This window comes from Dipteris shenzhenensis, chromosome 17, assembly GCF_047967505.1.
Source record: "Dipteris shenzhenensis isolate YYH24624 ecotype China chromosome 17, Dip_SZ_1.0, whole genome shotgun sequence".
Classification (NCBI taxonomy): domain Eukaryota; kingdom Viridiplantae; phylum Streptophyta; class Polypodiopsida; order Gleicheniales; family Dipteridaceae; genus Dipteris; species Dipteris shenzhenensis.
Window position 1 is genome coordinate 35,631,822 of NC_141612.1, and position 20,125 is coordinate 35,651,946.

At 44.9% G+C, this 20,125-nt stretch overlaps 1 protein-coding gene across 5 annotated transcripts in view; it reads left to right on the forward strand.

Moving 5' to 3' along the window:
• The first annotated feature begins 2,165 nt into the window (after window positions 1–2,165).
• LOC147892044 (uncharacterized) overlaps window positions 2,166–20,125 on the forward strand; it is a 35,573-nt gene continuing 17,613 nt past the window's right edge. For all 5 annotated transcript variants that reach the window (XR_015542470.1, XR_015542469.1, XM_087388429.1 and 2 more), the window contains exons 1-4: window positions 2,166–2,395; window positions 2,554–2,744; window positions 2,835–2,895; window positions 3,060–3,108. Coding sequence is in view for 3 of the 5 variants with exons in the window: in XM_087388429.1 (XP_087244555.1) it covers window positions 2,206–2,395; window positions 2,554–2,744; window positions 2,835–2,895; window positions 3,060–3,108 (491 nt within the window). In the remaining 2 variants the exon portion in view is untranslated. The remainder of the gene's footprint in view (window positions 2,396–2,553; window positions 2,745–2,834; window positions 2,896–3,059; window positions 3,109–20,125) is intronic.

The window sequence follows — 20,125 nt, forward strand, 5'->3', positions numbered from 1 at the left end:
CGGCGAGGATGAAAGGCTCAAACCAAAAAACCATGAGACCAAGCTTGTCATGCTACTTACACGAAAGAAAACAACAACGATATTAGAAATAAGAAATAAGGTCTCTGTATCACATTCATGAAATTTAGATGAAATGGCAACAATTTTGATGTCAAAGTTGTCAGGTTGATCCTCCAACCGGTTCCACATAATCCAAGCATGCCTCATTTCTCCGCTTTGTCGAGGAGCATGGATATGAAGCATAGGTCCGAGCAGTCCTGCTCCCGCTTCCAGGTGCCCCTCAAGCCCAAGGAACTCAACATATACCTTGGGCCTTTCGTTCAAAGGAGGATTCCGTTTTTGGATCCAGGTCTCCACTGCAAGGCAACGCAGATCCACTTAGGAGATGCAAGCTGTTTCAGCATGTTGCATGCAGGACTGCGAGGTACTCTGTTGATTCGCATCTGGGAAGATCTCCGAGTTGTCACCTTCAGTAGCAGGTCGTTCACTCGCAGTCAGTGAAAGGCTTGGCAGAACTCCTCTGTCTTCTAGATTCATTTCTAGCTTCACGGTGATCCTCCCTGCTCAAGGCGGGGCCAGTGAAGGCTTGATGATCAGTCTGTGCTTGCAACCAGTGTTGCTCAAATTTGAACAGTATAAAAGGCATCTTCTAGCCTAGCGATCTGTGTCATTAGAGGGTCGAAGTGCTCTGCAATTGAAAGACAGCACAAATTCTTCTATAAATGCCTCTCAAGCAAGGTAGAAACAATATTATCAATTGGAGGAAACGGTGTCATACCATCTGTCGCATGTTCTTCCTGATAAGGGATATGGCCAACGTGGATGTCAAAATCGATAGTTTCATGGTATGGTGACCTATTTTTGAAGTAGAATCTATACATGCCTTGTGTGTGCACTATGAATTCATGCTTGTTTGCAAGCGTATTCAGCAACTCGTGATAAGAAGTTGATAACCAGGGCCGTCCACCTAAAGAACAGAGGTCACACCCAGTGAGCTCATGGATCTGAAGATTTAACTGGAGGATCTTACAGCATTTCTTGCAATCTAAGCGTTATGTTGCAGGAAGTTCGTGAGGAAATGTGGGTTACCAGAACATCCAAGGTTGTTTCCTTGTAATGCCAAGATGCGTCCCCTTTGATGACCATGAAAGAGAAGCTTGATTTATCTCTTTGGTAATCATGCAGCAGCGGACATTGAACAGATTGATTTGGATATTCCAGATGAGATGAAGAATGGCTATACAAGGTTCATTATCCTTGGTATTGTCAGGATTGGAAAGTCTTTGTTCTCTATAATATGGATGCTGCAGCTTGCAAAAGAGGGTCGCCAGGTAGGTTAAAGCCTCATCGATTTTTGTTTTATGATGAAGAACACGCTTTTCAGGTGATCTCCGCTATCTTTTTTGAGACACCCATTTGTAATGGGAACTTTGGCTTTTGGCATGAGCCATGATCTTGTAGAAAAACACTCCCATTGAGATTTAGGTAACGTGTCAGTCTCTTACATATTTGCGATACTCAATCTCGACGCTAATATTCTTGGCAATTCCAATCTTGACGCACGAGAAAGGGCCTGTTTCCTCGGATTATAACTCTTTGGGGAAGGAAGTGCGTCGCCTCCCCGTCCACACTATGTGTGGTTATATAAAGTATATTATATATATGTATATATATGTTTTGAATTTCACCTTGTTTGTTGACTTTTGCTTTTGCACATTCTAAATTCTTATCTGTTTCTATGTTGAGGTACTCGCAAGAAGATAATGCTTACTCACAGACGATATTTGCTCGAACTTACTATTGCCTGCTTAGGTATTTCCCTTTCTTGACTTTCAAAACTTACAGAAATCATATTCTTCGGTTTTCTTCCATCTCCTTGAGTCACCTGTAATGAATATGAGCCCCTACATTGATTTTAGCCCTTACAAATACGAGCCCTTAGATTGATTTTAATTAATGTCAATCATGAAGGTTTTATTCAAATAGTGTAAAAACTTGTGGGTAAAAGCATATCTTTGCTTTTTAAACACAGAAAAGCGAAAAGCATACAATACTGATATTCTCAGCTTACTTTTTTCATTTCAATTTAAAACATTGTTAGTTTTAATCAACTTATTATAAATTTCATAATTCATTCCGGGGTTCCCCTTAGGCGGCCTATGGCACCCTAGCTAAATACCTTGAAAGAGCAAAGCTTTGAGGGCCATGACTTCATTGGAAGCTCATCCATGGCATGTGCCGAATTCCCATGATGGTTCTCCACCTTCCTCCTTCCCCGTTCATCTTGCTTCCCTCTTGGAGATTTTCCTTCGATCCAATCCAGCTCTTCCACCCAACTTTCCGGCCTCTCTTCTGGATTCCGAAATGCTCCAGCAGGATTTTGACGCCTCTATGGGTCCTGACTCCCTTGCCCCGCGTCTTTGTTTCCAAGCTCGCTGGAATTTTTTACTTCTGGATCCGTTTGTAGCAGCTGCAGAACATCCTTCTCTGCATGACGGGTTGTTGCCTTATCCACTCTTTCTTTGTGTTCTTTTTGTGACAATTGACATGCAGAAACTTTGGAAGGCGTCGTGCCGCTTGACCCTTTATACAAGTACTTAGCGTGTGCTTTATGTGAATGGATGGAGACCACTGTCTTTCCAAGAAGACCTGAATTACAGACTGGGTTTTCGGAAGACTCTTTGAAATTAAGAGTACAGCAGTGGAGTCCACGAGTTTTTAAGCTTCTGGCCACGTTGAAGGAGGTAAAAATGAAATGCTCTTCTCCTGTTGTGCGAATCGCACGTTGTACTCTCTTCTGACAAAGCAGATGGATGCATCCACTACCGTTCCAGTTGATTGAATGTGTGAAGTTCCAGCTCCACGTGCAAGAACCATTTTTTTCACAGCTAAAAGGTATCTCGTCTCTATGCCCTGATGACATGCATGTTATGAATGTGCATCGCAACCGTAGTGCATTGTATTTTTTAAGGGACAACTATGAAATTGGTCTGAAGGATCCTAATGATTCGTGGCATCCGATTGAAAATGACACATCCATATTCTCTGAACAACTGCAGATGGATCAAAGACTATTGAGGGGAGATGTGCAGTTGGTGCTTACAACAGGTATTGTCTAGTTTGCTGAACGAGTCCTCCTCATTGTTTTTTTATAAGAAGCATCTTGAATTGAGGAACTCATCGTAGAAAATAGTGAGTGAATTAACAATGGACTTCCGTGAGTTACATGCTTGCTGAAAGACTCATTTTTAGAGAGAGAGAGAGAGAGAGAGAGAGAGAAGGGGGTATGATTGACGTCTATTGAATCTCTTAAGGTTTTTGACATTAAGGAAGGTGTTCAAGACTGGAAGAGTGTTAAACGAGGTGAATGATATTCATTAGCCTGCCAGCGAGTGCTTGTTGAAGGCCTCTCTTTGCACCACAATAAAATAACTACCGGTAAGAATTGCGAAACTTTAAGTGGAGCCTCATATCACACTCTGATAGATAAAAAAGGGAGAAAACACCTCATATATGTTGGAGACATGCCTTAATCTACACACATGAATCTTGATCCTAGCATTTGTGATTTTCTTGGTGCAATTGCAATGTCTTTGGGCGGAAGCAACGTAGATGAACAACTATTGTTGCTAAATCATGCCTAGGCATTTTTGTGTGCTAAAAAGCTCTTGCACTTGGCCTTGATGAGCAAAGATTTGAAGGAATCATAAACACCATCACAAAATTTAGAGAATGATAAGGGGCGTCAAAGCAATCTAATTTGAGATCATCAAAATCAAAATGCCCACAGTTTTTGCGATCAACTCCTCGAATCATGCGCTTGGAGTTTTCTAAGGTGCAACTCATCTGCTGTGATCCGTCCATTTTTTGTCTAGATCGAATAAATCGAAGGCAGCCGTTAGCTCATCAATGTATGACGTGTGAGCAAGTCCTAGAAGGGCTCTAATATTCAAATCAATGAACTCCTTGAGGTCAATACACCCATTCCCATCCGAATCGACTTGCGCCATGAATGATGCCTCTTCGTCCATGGTATCATCACCGAGGGACCTCAAGACAGCATTGATTTCATAAGCTAGATCTTTCACGTCAAAGTGAGCGAAGACCTGTTGCATTTCATTGAGAACGAGGGGAGGGAGGCTATGGAAGGAGCTACCAATGGGAAAGGTTGTTCCAGGGTGGCCAGGATCTCGTTTGCGGCTAAGGCTACGAACCAAGGGAATGTAGAGAGAGGAGGGTTTGGATGCGGGAGGGGGGAGAGAGAGAGAGAGAGAGAGAGAGAGAGAGAGAGCGATTCTTGCTGTATTCAATGGAGACAATCTAAAAGAATAGGATTAGAATCAAGGGCTTCTCAGCGAGCAACGTTTCTTCTGCTTCTCACCACTAAATATCGTAGTAGCAGGTAGAAAATGAATAAAGAAAACAGAAGACAACTCGACACAATAGGACGAAACGAAGCCCAAGTGAACCACAACGCGGGGTCTGCCTTTCCCGCTGAGGAGCTGTAACCGGCCTTTGACTAACAAAGGGCAGTGTAACTGACACTATTATCTCACAACTCTGAAATACAGCCAACATGAACCATTGCCATTGCCCACAAACAATACTTAGAGCATATAACTTCATAGCATAGCATCACTGAACCATTGAAAACAATGGAGGCTAGAATGCCCCTACTCAAAAACATGCATAGTGACACCTGTTGGCCCCAAACACTTGGTGCCCCTTGCGGTATTTATTTAATTACTGGTTAGCTCAAATACAAGGGACTCCCTTTAAGAGCTCACCCGCAGGTGCAACCCAGTAAAATGCCAATCCGTGGATGTGCCTGTGACTAATTCCCAGTGCTATTCTCTTGGCTCCCTTCAATAGCCGTGCATAACACAAGTAGAACAACCCGACAACATGCCAAGCAATGCATCCACATAGATAAGAGCCATTACTGAGCTCAAGGCTTGCCACTGCACCCCTAGGAAGAGAGTATCACAACTAGTGCCCCAATCCTCTCCTGGGCCAACAGCAGGGCATCCAACCTTGGAGAAACTAAGCAAAAATGACAGTAACATAGAGGAGAAGGAGAAGACAAGAATTCGGCCAACGAACGGAGCCTGTTTCAGCTCGAAACAGCCCGAGAAGATGGTTGAACAGCAGATAGCAGACTCTGGTTGGAGGGAGCTGCCCTTGACTGACTTCCAACACTAGCAGAGGTCAAAAGAAAGAGCGTCCAGCGAGCTGTAGCAAATCCGCCATGATTGCGTCCACCAGAATGAAGATTCCAGCCCACAAACACCTCAGATCTCAGTGCGCCTTGCACCAGACAGGAGCTAGAAGTGAGGCGTCCAAGAATATGGCCTCAGATGCAAGAAAGGAGGTGTTTCTTGCTGCTGGCATGCTTCCTGGACCTAGACGCCTCCATTTTGGGCTTTTTCTGGAGGTTTTCTTGACTTTCTTCGCGAAGGGGAGGAGAACTGTTGCGGAGAAAGCTTCAAAATCCACTTCAGCCAGCAAGAGGGAAGCTGCAAAAATCCGCCATCTTCAAAATGAGAGACTTTTGGTAGGGGAGAAGACTCAAAACAGCAAGGAAGGGAAGGGAAGGGAAGGGCTCCAGGGCCTTCCATGTGCTTCTAGAGGTGACACCCACGTGCCACAAGGCAAGTAGAGAGGCGACACAAGCTCCACACATAGACACATGGCAAATGGGGCGTGGGAATTTAATGCCCCTTGGGGGGTCAGTTGGCAAACCATGACCCTAATGCTTGGAACCAATGACCCTAGTTTATAGGATCTCTGGGTCAATTTTTAAAGGATGACCCCAATGAACCAAACCAATGACCTTAGAAACTAGAACCATTCTAATAGCACTAGGAGTTGCACTTGTTGCACATGAAATCATAGGCCCTTTAGACATTACTGATGCCCCTAGCTTGGCACCGCTAATTCAGTGACAATTAGTTCAGACACTTCACCATCACCATCACGTCCCCGTGACATGAGCTCTCTATTTATCCATAAAGATAGGCCTTTACATAGTTACTGGTAGATGCCTAAGATCAGCCTCGATTCCTTTCTTGACCTCATTGCTTATGCCAAGTTTAACCCTCATGTGGATCTACAAGTGACGCCTCTGTCATGTCTACTCCCCTCTGGAAGATGAAACTGTGTGGGCATTGAAGGGCTTAATGCTTGCAATATGGGTGGTGATCTTGTTTTTTTGGGCAGTAGCATAGCGCGATAAGGCATAGGTAGTGCGGCCAATGCGATTGGTGATTTGGTATGGGCTAATCCACTTGGGTAGGAATTTTTCCACTAACCCGGCCTTTTGGGACGAGAATATAGCATGGCAAGGTCCTTGATCTCGTAAGTAGGTATGGCGATTATTGTAGTGACGTTGTTGGCGAGCTTGAGTAGATGGGCAGCGGCATTGTGCTGGATAAATTGCAAGGCATCTTGTAAAATTTTTGACTAGGGCACATCATCTCGAGTCTTCACGTCTTGGAGCTGAATGAGGCCAGTCTTGGCAGGGAATCGGGGGTCTCCCAAAGAGCGACTTGAAGGACTTACTTGGGTTGATTGTTAAAGAGCCGTGTTAGAAGCATAGGTCTACATACATAGCTAGCATGAATTTTATGGTGCGGTTAAGGCATTCGGTAAGGCTGTTACAGTCGGGGTGTAATGGGCTTGTGAACTGCGACTTGATAGTCAACCGATCGGCGACAATCTGCAAGACTTTGGACTTAAAATTGGAGCCTTGATCCGAGAGGATGTAACGGGGGCATGAATTCTATGGTGCAGTTAAGGCATTCGGTAAGGCTGTTACAGTCGGGGTGTAATGGGCTTGTGAACTGCTACTTGATAGTCAACCGATGGCGACAATCTGCAAGACTTCAGACTTAAAATTGGAGCCTTGATCCGAGAGGATGTAACGGGGGCAACCATGTTGTAGGATGTCACCACAATGTAAATATCCTAAGTCAAAGTACAGTTGATCATTTATTTGATCATAATTAAAGAGTTTTCTTATGGGTTAATTATGGTCAAAGAGTTCTTTTAATGGTCAAAGAATTGACTATGGTCAAAGATACTTGACTTTGGTCAAGTAAACTTGACTTCAATCGAAGAGACTTGGTTTATTTACCAAGAGGGTAAACTGCGGTTAACCAGAGAACTACAGAGATGACTACGGTCAGAGAGTGTTGACTTCGGTCAACGAGACTTGGCATGCGCCAAGAGGGTTAACTACGGTTAACCACGATGTGCCAACTTCGGTTGGAGAGTTGTGCCAACTTCGGTTGGAGAGACTTGACTATAATTAAGGCGCCTCGACCCTTGGTCAAAGCCCCTTAATTATGATCAAGGGTGTTGGCTTCGGTCAACCAGAGAATAAATATATATTTTTATATTATTTATGTGTGCACATGTGTTCAGTGGGGACGCCCACCGTGACTAGAATTAGTCACAGTGTGTTATTTGCATGCAAAGCGCTAACAATTAATGGGTACCATGGTGGTGCGCTTTAATTAATTGTTGTAGGTACTAGGAAGAGTTATTTTCCTAAGCGCTACGGGAGCCTAACAAGAGTCTAGGAGGCGGTTCGCGTGACCAAGTGCTTCGAAGACTCCAGAGTTGCTCTTAGTGGCATGTAATTAGGAAAGTAAAGTAGAATTTGACAAGTGGCTTGTTGCCAAGAAAGGGAGCCTAAGCTCATGTAATGATTCATTTTTGTTACGATTGGATTTTATGTATGAACAGCTTCTACGCTGAACTCATATACTTGATTTCTCTTGGATGAATAAAAACCTTCGGGGGGGTCCAGCCTTACGATTGTCTTGGGCCCTAGTGTATCTATTGAGAGAGGGAGAGAGGGAGAGAAAAGAGAGTGTCTTTTCTGTCCTTTACGAGTAAGATTTCATAGAGAAATGAGAGCGAGAGGTTTCAGTTTCATTGGTATCAGAGCGTAAGGATCTCCCTACCTTCCACGGTGGGAGCGATCAAGGGGAAAAGAACCGCAGGCCATCGCATGGGCAGCGAAGCTATTGTGATGCAAGTAGAGATTTGGGAGTGCAAATCTGAAGTCAGGCGTTGTGAAGGTGTAGACACGCTTTCACAAGGGGGGTGTGCGTCTGATGAAGAGCTGGATGATGAAGATCTCCACGCAATGACACGCCTCTCTGTGAAGTGAATTATTCACGTGATGCTTACCTTGGCGTGCATCCCCGGGTGATCTCACGACGCCAAACGATCAAAAGGATGTGCAAAGGCCTTTCAACGTTGTTTGGAGGTTCTGATAGTGTGGAGGTTTCGCGAAGCCAAATGCTACGCTGAAGACCCCAAAGGAGTATTCCGACGTGTGCGCTGACGGTTGGTAAGCGTGGGGTATCGAGGGGTGAATGAAAAGAGAAGAGCTTCCAAGGCGTTTGTTGTGAAGAAGGTGCAAAGCAGCGGGTCTTGCCATCGTTCCAATTTCTGACGACACAAACTCAGGCGATGCGCGACGTCGACCAGCCAAGCTAAGGTTTGAAACCTTAGGCTTACATGGCAGTGTACAGTTCAGGTGCTGACGTGGCGCACACGTGGCAGAGGCAGTCAATAGACATGTGGCACACAGGTGACGTGGCGTCCACATGTGCGAGCTGACGTGGCAACGAGGTGCCATGCATGTGCATATGATGACATGGCACTGACACGTGGCAGACAGCTCAGAAGGTGACGTGGCAAGACATGTGGCAGGCTGATGTGGCAAACCAGTGGTTAAAATTAACTCTGGTTAGTTAACCTTGGTCAGAGGTCTAGCTAACTTGACCCAACCAGACCAGTCTGGTCATTGTAACCAGACTGTGACCAGTCCAGTTAGTCCAGTTGAGAGCCAACCAGACCAGAGCCAGTTAGCCTGGTTAGAGTAACCAGCCGGTTACCCATCTAGTTATTGTCAAAAAAAAAAAAGGAGACAGTTGCAGAGACTGTTTCTGCTAGCAGTTTCCACTTATCTGAGAGAGTATTTACTGTCAGAAAAGCAGCAGAAACACAGTAAAATCAGAGATTTGCAGGAAAAGAGCATGCATGCCTTTGAGCAGTGAAGAGGGAAAAACAGATGCTTTTTGAAGCCATTTGCAGTAGCCAGGAAAGAGGCATACAGCTTTAAGTTTATGCCTTGAGTTGACAGCCCGGTACTGGCATAGATTGTGAATGCAAGAAACCTTTTGTTGAGGTAAATTTTTCTCTTCAAAAAGCAAAGGTTGCGTGCATCAGTTGCATACACAATGTGTGTGAGAAACTTGCAGATCTCAGAAGAGTTGTAAGAAAATGGCTCAATCACCTATCCAGTGGGATTCACAAGATAGGGATGCACATCCAAGACAGAGAAGTGTGCAACAAACTCAGCAAGAATTTGAGCAGATGGTACGCACTCGTATGCAAGAGATGGAAAATCTCAGAAGGGATCCAAGGGCTCAACATTTGTTTCAAGCAGAAGCTATGCCTAATGCAGCGTATGATGTGCCAATGCCAGAGGCGCACTCTCGTGTACAGCCAGAGAAAGAGAGATCTCATAGGGGACGGTCTCATAGCAGGAAGAGATCGAGGCATGATCACCGATCTCCAAGTTCTTTGCTGTCTACCTCAAGCTCGACTTCTGTATTTTCTTCTTTATCAGATAAACCAGCCAGAAAAAGAAGGAAACACAAGAAGTCTAGGAAGAGTAAGTCGTCCAGAGAGACCAAGGAATTCAAAGAGGGAGGTAAATCTGTCAAGTTTATGACCTATAATGGACAATGTAAGAAATCCTAGATTTACTATATTTAAAAATGTGCTAAGGAACAGAAGGGAGACTGAAATAGCAGAGAACAAGGAATAATTGTATTGCTTGAATGTCTGTAGGGTATCCGTTGTGTGTCATCCATACAATTGGGCCTCTCTTATATAGAGAGTGAAGAGTCACACATGAAAAGGTGTGTACTCCAAAGGGTATGTGCATGAAGAGGTGTGTACCCCTTGTGAAGGGTGTGACCCTTGATGAGAGGGTACATTACAATAGAAATGTCTCTTCAATAGGATGTCTCTTGTGAAGGGTTGTGCCTCATAGGAAGTGTCCCGTCGAAAGGGCATACCCTTCCACAAGTGTCCATTCATCAAACCATCCATAAGTCTAGAAATAGAGAAAGGAATACGTCACAGATCGTGACATCCCCTCCCACTCAAAAGAAGACCCTGGTGGAGATAATGAACTGATGTAGAAAATATCACTATAAATTCTGAAAATACTGCTGTAAAATGTCAGGGTACTGCTGCAAGTCTTCATCAGATTGCCAAGTAGCGTCGGAGTCGTCCAGATCTCGCCAAAGAACAAGGAATTCCGTGATAAGTCGATGTTGAGTCTCTCGCTTCGATGGTCCAGAATACGCTCAGGAATAAGGAGAACATAATCGTCTTCGATTTTTGGGACATAATCACCTGCAGGAGGAACTGCTTCATCGCCTGAAATGTAAGTCTTTAGCCAAGAAATATGAAATGTTGGATGGATTTTACCCCATGATGGTGGTAATTCCAACTTGTAACTTAAAGGTGAATTTTTCTTGACGATCCGGAAAGGTCCATAGTATCTTGGTCGCAACTTAGGAAACACAGACTTAACCGTCTTATAGCGATGTGGGGCTACAAATAATAGCACCATGTCACCAGTGTTAAATTCTAGGTGACGTCTATGTTTGTTGGCAGACCGTTGATACTGCTCTTGCGCTTTTCGCATATGATCCCTGACTTGAAGTAGAATGTCTTGCATTTCTTGAACCAGTTGATCAGCTAGGGCCACTTGATGTTGAAGTACAAAATTCGTTGGTACAATCGGAGTGTGTCCATAAGCTACTTGGAACGGAGTCATGCTGATGGCACTATGGAAAGAGTTATTATAAGCAAACTCAAGCAGTGGTAGATACTCTTCCCAAGCTGCTAGGCGTGGCTGAATATAATGTCGAAGCATTTCTTCCAGAACTTGGTTGACTCTTTCAGTCTGGCCATTTGATTCTGGGTGGTAGGCTGAATTGAACAGTAAAGTTGTACCCAAAGATTCGAACAGTGAAATCCAAAAGTGACTGGTAAACTTAGGATCTCTATCGCATATGATATTCTTGGGCAATCCATGGTGTTGGAAGATGTGTTGTATGAAGAGTTTGGCTATGTTTGGAGCCTGTGCACTGCTTTTGCAAGCAACAAAGTGTGCCATTTTGGACAATCGATCAACAATTACCATAATCTGAGTGTTACCTCGGGAGGATCGTGGTAGTGTTGTAATGAAATCCATGGAAATACTTTCCCACCTTTCAGTTGGAACTGGAAGAGGCTGAAGAAGTCCTGATGGAAGTCGTCGGCTTGCTTTCATTTGTTGACAAGATAAGCAAGATGTAACCATTTTGATGACGTCGCTTTTCATCTGAGGCCAGTAGTATGTTGCACTGAGTAACCGATAAGTCTTGTTGATGCCTGGATGGGCAGCATAAGGAACTACATGATGCTCTTTTAACAAAAGACGTCGAACATCCTTGTCATGTGGTACACAGACGCGATCTTGATAATACAGAAGGTCGTCCGTATAAGAATACGATGAGAAAATCTTTTGTTCGGAAGTCGAAGGTTGATCTTTTGAAAGAACCTGTACTGCTGTGCCGAAGTCTTTATCATTGAAATACGTTCCTTTGAATGAATTCGGAACATCTACATATAATGTAGAGATTACCATAGCTGATGCTAGAGGTAACCTGCTGAGAGCATCTTCAACTACATTGCGTAGTCCTGGAATGTACTCAATGGTCATGTGAAAGTTGGCCAGAAACTCAACCCAGCGTGCTTGTCGAGCGTTCATGACTGGCTGGGTAAAGATATACTTTAAAGAGTGATGGTCTGTCTTGACCACCGAGTGGGCTCCCATGAGATAATGTTTCCAAGAGCGATAAGCATGTACAACGGCAAGAAACTCCTTATCATAAACCGGGTATCGGGTTTGGATATCAGAATGTTTATGGCTGTCAAAAGCAATAACTCTGCCTTCTTGCATCAAGACTGCTCCTGTAGCGATGTCGGAAGCGTCGGTCATGACCTCAAATGGAAGGTTTGGGTCAGCAATAGCCATAACTGGTGTAGTAGTGAGTGCTTGCTTGAGTTGTTGGAAACTATACTCTGTTTCGGGAAGCCACTGAAAAACTGCTGTGCTTTTCAATAATTCGGACATAGGAGTTGTGATTTCGGAAAACTGATAGACCTTTGTATGGTAGAAGTTTGCCAATCCGAGAAAAGAGCGGACATCATGAACATTCTTAGGAGTAGGCCAGTTTCTGATTACTTGGGATCCACAGAGATGCCTTGAGCTGAAATAACATGTCCCAAATATTCGAGTTGGGTTTTGAAGAACTCACTCTTCTCAATGTTGATGTAGAGAGAATTTACGCGGAGAACTTCAAAAACTTGGTGAAGATGTTGTTTGTGCTCATGTGGGATCTGCTGAAAACAAGGATGTCATCGAGGTAAACGATGACGAACTTATCGAGGAAAGGCCTAAAGATGTTGTTCATTAATGTCATGAATGTGGCCGGGGCATTGTTTAACCCAAAAGGCATGACCAAACATTCATAATGTCCTTACTTTGTTCGAAAAGCTGTCTTGTACTCATCGCCTTCTCGGATGCGAATTTGATGATGACCTGAATGAAGATCAATCTTTGAGAATTGTGTTGCATGTAGAAGTTGATCGAAGAGGTCATCGATGCGAGGCAATGGATACTTGTTTTTGATAGTGAGCTTGTTGAGGGCTCGGTAGTCGATGCAGAGGCGCATTGACTTATTCTTTTTTTCCACAAGTAGTACAGGAGATCCGAAAGGGCTGCGACTGGGCCGAATGTGACCTTTGTCGAGTAGTTCGGTGACCTGTCTTTGGATTTCTTCATTTTGAGTGTAAGAAACCCGATAAGGAGGTTTCGACGGTGGATTACTGTCGGGAAGAAGTTCGATTGGGTGATCCGCTGGTCGTCGAGGTGGTAAGTGCTTTGGCAATTCGTGTGGAAAAATATCCAGGTAGAGATGGAAAAAAGATTGGTTGAGGTATTCAGGAGGATCCTTTGTTGGTGTCTCCTCTACTGCCGTAACCAACAGAAGTGAAGTCTTTACTTGGCGTTTACGAACCCACTTCTTTGCTTGTAGGGCAGAGGCAACTGGGGTTGAAGGAGAGTCCCTAGAACCAGTTAGCTCAATAAGTTTTCCCTGGTGGACAAATTGGATAGTATGGCTGTGAAAACTTATTGATGGATCATAGTCGTAGAGCCACGGTTGTCCGAGTATGACATCGTACCGAGAAAGAGGCATGATGTCGAAGTTCAACTTGTCCGTATAATGTTGGATGCGAAAAGACAAGTTTTTGAACGTGGTGTTGCACAAGAAAGTAGTTCCATTTGCGAGTTCAATCTGATAGTCCATGAGACTAGGACTGGTGGTCAACCGAAGTTTGTCGACCATCGAACTAGCTAGGAAATTATGAGAGCAGCCACTGTCGATGAGGATAGTGACCGTTGTTCCACGAATCGATCCTTGAACACAAAGTACTTGAGTGGCCAGGGAAGGTTCGGGGTTGCTGGCAAGGCTCAGGTGGATGGTATTTGCCATTCGAACGGCTTTGCCTTTCTTGTCTTGTGCTGGGGTAGCATCTTCTGTTTGGGAAGTGCTAGGTTCCATATTGGAATTTTGCTTTGGTCGCTTGGGACAATCGAACCATCTATGGTCGCCTGTACAGATGGTACAAAGTCCTTTTGTGCTGGAGTTGTTCTTCTTGTCAGTGGCTGCACCTTTATGTTGGGGATGTCGGTAATGACTTTGTGAAGAAGAAGAGGCGCGATCCTTGGAGGAGTGCTTCTGTTGGAATCCAGCATATGATTTCTGAGTCTTCTGGGGATCTTGAGACTGTCGCTGACCTTGATTACCGGAGTTTTTTCGAAACCTGGTGTTATCTTGAGGGCGAGCACCTTTGGCCATAGTAGAGTTCTGTGTGCGATTAGCACTCTGCTTCCCTGTGTTTTGGAAATCTGTAATGCGCTCTGCGTAAGCAATAGCGCCAGCTGTGGTGGTGATGTTTGCTTTAAGGACATCAATGCGTAACGAGGGATTTAGGCCTGAGATGAAAGCATGAAGGCGATCATCCTTAGTTAAACCATCAATCTCCAGTACCAATGTGGTGAACTGAGAGATGTAGGAAGACAGGGAGCCCGTTTGCTCCAACTGTCGGAGTTTTGAACGTGCTTGGAAGTCCGCATTGGCAGGTATGAACTGCTTACGGAGCATGTGTTCAAAACGTTCCCATGTTAACACACTTTTGCCGTCCTTTAAGCATCTTTGCCACCATAGAAAAGCTGTATCCTTGAGGAGGGAGGCTGCCAAGGCGATCTTTTTGCCTTTAGTGAGGTCAACAGTATCAAAATACATGTGCATTTTTTCGAGCCATTGGTCAACTGTTCGGCGATTGCGTTGACCAGTGTAGGCTTCCGGAAGTTTGATGTCAAGTCTTTTAGTTTTGGAAGCTTGAAGTAAACGGTAGAGGGCACGTAGTTTAGTGTTTTCTACCTCTGGTTGGAATGAATCCGCATAGTCGTCTAGTTGCGTCACGTCATCCTCTATATGTGTGGTACTGCGAGAATCTTGAAGTTGTTGAACTTTCTGGACCAAGTCGGAGATGCTGTCCTGAATCTGGGAAATTTGAAGTTGCAATAGTGATTCGCCTGGTACGTTGACTTCAGGGGTCTTTTTTGGACTTGAGTCTTTGATCTCTGGAGAGGCTTCACGCGAGCGTTGTGACATATCGGAGATCCCTGTGAGAAAAGCGCGAACTTGCGCTCTAGTTTGTACCATTCTTGGAAGAGGATTCGGGCTGCTCCCTCAGGTTGCTCATGTTGGAGGGGGCAGGCGAGGCAGGATGGAACCACCCATGGAAGTCTGGTAAAGGAGATCCTCTCTGAGGTAACACTGGTGATCCGAAAGTGGTGTTACTGCTTGTGAGAGGATAGGAGTAGGTTGCAGAGTCCACGGATCTGAGAAAGGATAAGGAGCTGCTGTCGGAAGTGGAGGATATCCAAGAGAAGGGGTGCCTTCAGAGTGTAAATACTGTCTTGGAGAAAGTACAACCTGTAGAGGAGGATATCTGGGAGCTGAAGGAGGTGGAGAGTACTCTGGAGATGCCGAAGGTGAGGGATAAAATTCTCTCCAAAGATGGACAGCAAACTCTTGAGGAATATCGGGTTTTGGATATCTGCGTGTCTCGTGGAACACAACCTGTACTGTGCTGAGGAAGTAATGTAACTGAGGTGCCTCACGCAGAAGATATAGGATGTGGTCCAAATCACTAGGAGGGCACGTGACACAGAAGGCCCAGGGTGCGAAAACTCCGAAATGGGTTGGTTGTGCAATCTGAACACGATATTATGTGGTAGATGATGCCTGAGGTGTCCGTGAAATGCCGGGTGAATTACCAGGGGTTTCCATGCTTTAAGGGAGATTCTTTCATTTGCTGTAATTTGATAATGACAAGAGAATCCTTAAAAGCAGAATGGAAAGACTCCACCTGGCAAGGAGAAAGAAAGAAAGAAAGAAAGTTTATTAAAGTCTTCGGGAGACCGTGAAGGTCTATGAGACTAAAGATAACTGATACAATGAGCATAACGGTGGTGGTCTCAAAATGGGCCAACCAACCGTTTCAATGGCGCAACAGGCTGCAGGTACCCGATTCTGGATCGCAATAGAGGCTGGCGCACCAGGCTGCTGCTGTCATGGCGAAAATCTGTTTGCAGGCTGTTTTTCGACCGAAGGGCTGGCTGGTGTTGTGCTCACATTGCAGGCTGGAAAGGAGCAGGGCTGCAATACCAGCGGGGCTGCAAAGGGCAAGGAAACTGGCAGCGAAAAAGGCAAAGGCTGGCAGCGAAAAAGGCAAAGGGCTGGCAGCGTGATGGCGCGTGAAGGCTGCAGCAGGTGGCGTGGGCTGGCAGCGAGTTGGCGAGGCCAAGGCGGGCAGCGATACCAGGCTGCTGGCAGCGAGATGGCGAGGCCAAGGCGGCAGCGAATCGGAGCGGGTTGGCAGCGATATGGCGTGGGCTGGGAGCGGCAGCAAACCTGCGCGGCTGGCAGCGTGATGGTGAAGGCTGAGGCGCGCAGACCCTGCGTGGGCTGCCAGCGAAATGGCGGTGGCTGAAGCGGCTGCTGCTGCGTGGAGATCCGTACGGTGCAGATCCGTACGGAACATCAAAGAGGTGCGCCTCTTTTTCGTTGGGGCTGCCAAAAGGTTGGGTAGTTGCCCAAAAATTAATTGGGGGGTTTATTTAACCCTAGGGTAGCTAGGGTAAACCTAAGGTTAGGGGCTGGGTTTTTTTTTCCCATTTTAACCCCTCTAGGTACCCTTTTATAGGTGCTAGGTGCCTAAAAGGTGTGCCTATTCAAAGGGGTGTGACCCTTGGAATAGGTGCACCTTTTCATGAAGGGGTGTTTCCCTGTTTTTAAAAGGGGTGTCCCTACATGAGTAGGTGTGTCCTTTTGTCCACGATGGGGTGTGTCCCTTGAGTGAGGAGTCGAGACTCCTCATCAAAAGGTGTGTCCGATGGTGGAAAAGGTGCGTCCCTTGGTTTTGGGACAACCCAAGCACCTGAAAAGACACGATTTTTGTCGTGGCCATTCACATCAACTCGTGATGTGTGTGAGATGGAGAGGCCATAGATGACTTTAGGCAGGGTTGGCGCGCAAAATTTTTACGCTCATCCTCTCCATCTCTTCCATGCACAATGTGCACGGATGTCCTTCTAGCGGAAAAGATGTATCAGATCCGCGCTAGAAGGTGGGGGGCACTTCCTATAGGCAAGAGCGAATTTTACTCTGATACCACTGTAAGAAATCCTAGATTTACTATATTTAAAAATGTGCTAAGGAACAGAAAGGAGACTGAAATAGCAGAGAACAAGGAATAATTGTATTGCTTGAATGTCTGTAGGGTATCCGTTGTGTGTCATCCATACAATTGGGCCTCTCTTATATAGAGAGTGAAGAGTCACACATGAAAAGGTGTGTACTCCAAAGGGTATGTGCATGAAGAGGTGTGTACCCCTTGTGAAGGGTGTGACCCTTGATGAGAGGGTACATTACAATAGAAATGTCTCTTCAATAGGATGTCTCTTGTGAAGGGTTGTGCCTCATAGGAAGTGTCCCGTCGAAAGGGCATACCCTTCCACAAGTGTCCATTCATCAAACCATCCATAAGTCTAGAAATAGAGAAAGGAATACGTCACAGATCGTGACATACAATATGGTCATACAAACAAAGCATTGCAGTTCATCAAGCAGTTTGATGCTGCATTCGGTACAGAAAAGTTTTCAGAATCCTCCAAGTTAAGAATGGTCAGTTTGCACTTGACAGTGACATCTAGTGCATGGTGGAGTGCACAGACCACAGATGGGTCAGCCCCAAAGAGGTGGAAGGACTTCAAGAAAGCCTTCTACCAGCAGTTTATGCCAAACAATTTAGAGATCATGTTCTTCAAGATTGGGAGAGTTTGCATATGGATGCAGGAGATACAGTGGATGTGTACAACCAAAAGTATTGGGATGCTTATTTGCAGGTTGCACCTTTCAAAAAGATCTCCAAAGGAACCCAAATAAGAAAGTACAGAGCAGGTCTCAGTCCAAGAATTCAGGTAGTAGTGAATGCTTTGGGGGCAAAGAACATTCAAGACCTTATGCATTCAGCTTCAATAGCTAGTCTTGTGCCGTTACAAGATCCATCCAAAGTACTATCCTTGCATGCAGGACGTGCTGAAAGGAAGAAAACTGATATTTCAAAATCAGAAAAGAAAGAGTATCCCAAGGTTGAAAAGAAAGGGTTTCAACCTCAGAAGCTGAGGGGTACTCAGTTTTCAAAGTCATGTAAAGGCAAATCCCCATTCACTCCTGAACATATAGTTGAATTTCACAGAGATGGGAAATGCTTTAAGTGTGGCAAAGAGGGGCATGTGGCTGCCCAGTGCCCAGAAAAGCTTTCAACTTCGAAGGGAAAAGAGGCAGGGAAGCCACGGGACCGCAAAAGCCAATGGCAGGAGGAATTCATGATATACTGGGTCATGTTTCAAACCGAGAAGAACGAGAATTGCTGCTATCATGGGGCAAAGTTAGAGACCAGCAAGCGCTGATTTTATTTGATGCAGGGGCTATTGATAATTTCATATCAGAGGACCTAGCCTTGAGGTTGGGAATAAAGACGGAGGAGTTGGGCAGGGCTTTGGATGCCGATCAAATGTTTTGTGGGAACCCTATGCTAGTCACTCCCTTGATAGGGAAGCTCCGCCTTCATGTACAAAGTTATGTGGATCAGGAAGACTTTTTCATTTCTCCACTGAGACATCATGATGTAGTCTTGGGTATGCCTTGGTTCCATCGCAAGGTAGTGAAGTTGACTCTTCCTGAAAGAGTGCTGGAGTTTGTACATAGGGGCAGAGTATATCGTGTGGTTGCTAGGAATAGAGGGGAAACTATTCCCATTGTATCAAATAGTTCTGTTGGAAAAGAAATAAAGTCTGCAGTTTCAGCTTACATGATTTTTGTAAAAGAGAGAGATGTGGAAATGCATGCTGAAATAAGTGAGGCAGATCAGAATAAATTTCAGTTCCTTTAAAATTTTAAAGATTGCTTTTTTGACGCTTTGCCAGGGGAGCTACCCTCTGAGAGACCTGAGGATCATGGCATAGAACTCATTCCTGGCAGCGAGCCACCAATAGGCCCCCATATAGAGTTAGTGCAACTCAACGAGAAGAGATTATAACTCAGGTGCAGGACTTGTTGTCCAAGGGGTTGATTCAGCCCAGTTCTTCTCTTTTTTGTTCCCCTGTACTACTAGTACATAAGAAAGATGGCTCATTCCGTATGTGCGTCGATTACCGCACACTGAGAATAGATTCCCTATTCCGTGCATTGATGATGTGCTGGATTAGTTAAATGGAGCTTCAGTTTTCAGAAAGATAGACCTAAAAAGTGGCTATCACCAAGTGAGGATACAGCCTCAGGATGTGCACAAGACAGCGTTCCGTACTACTTTTGGGTTGTATGAATATCTGGTGATGCCTTTTGGATCGACAAATGCCCCAGCTACTTTCAATAGGATGATGGATCGTATCTTCCGACTCTACAGACAGTTCACTGGTACCTTCTTCGATGACATAATTGTCTTTTCTAAATCTGAAGAAGAGCACAAGGAACATCTTGCTATAGTGTTTCAAGAGCTGAGAAATCATCAGCTCTATGCAAACAGCAAGAAAAGTCAATTCTTCCTGAAAGAAATCCATTACTTGGGGCATATAATATTCAAAGATGGGATAAGGATGGATCTGGCAAAGATCCGTGCCATTCACGAACGACCAGAGCTGAAAACTGTCCATGAAGTTCGAAGTTTCCTAGGCCTGTGTTCTTACTACAGAAGATTTATCAGGCATTTTGCGGATATGCAGCTTTTAGATGGGGAATTCCTCAAAAGACAGCCTTCATCACCCTCAAAGAGAGGCTGACTACAGAGCCAATCTTAATAGTTCCAGATTTGTATCAGCGATTTGATGTGGATTGTGATGCTTGTGGGGAATGTGTTGGGGCTGCATTGCATCAGAATGGTCATGTAGTGGCCTATGAGAGCAGGAGACTCCGGGATGCAGAGAGATAACTGGGAATCTATGAGAAAGAGTTATTGGCTGTAATCCATGCCATCCATACATGGAAGCATTATCTTTTGGGTGCAGATTTTACAGTTAAAACAGATCATTAAAGTCTAAGATATTTTCTAACTCAGACAAAACTTTCCGAGAAGCATATGAAATGGGCAAATATGCTGTCAATGTATCATTTTCAGATTGTCCATATCCCAGGAATTCGGAACATAGTGGTAGATGCCTTGTCCCGAAGACCCCAGGTCAACAATGTGACTATTGCTTATCATCAGGACCTGGAAGGCATGAGGGAGCAATATGCTAATGATGCAGATTTTGGCAAGATTTTACAGCAAATGCAAGAGGGGCAGTCCACCAGTCACTATTCTTTGAAAGATGGGTATCTAATGAAAGATGATTGCCTATGCATCACCC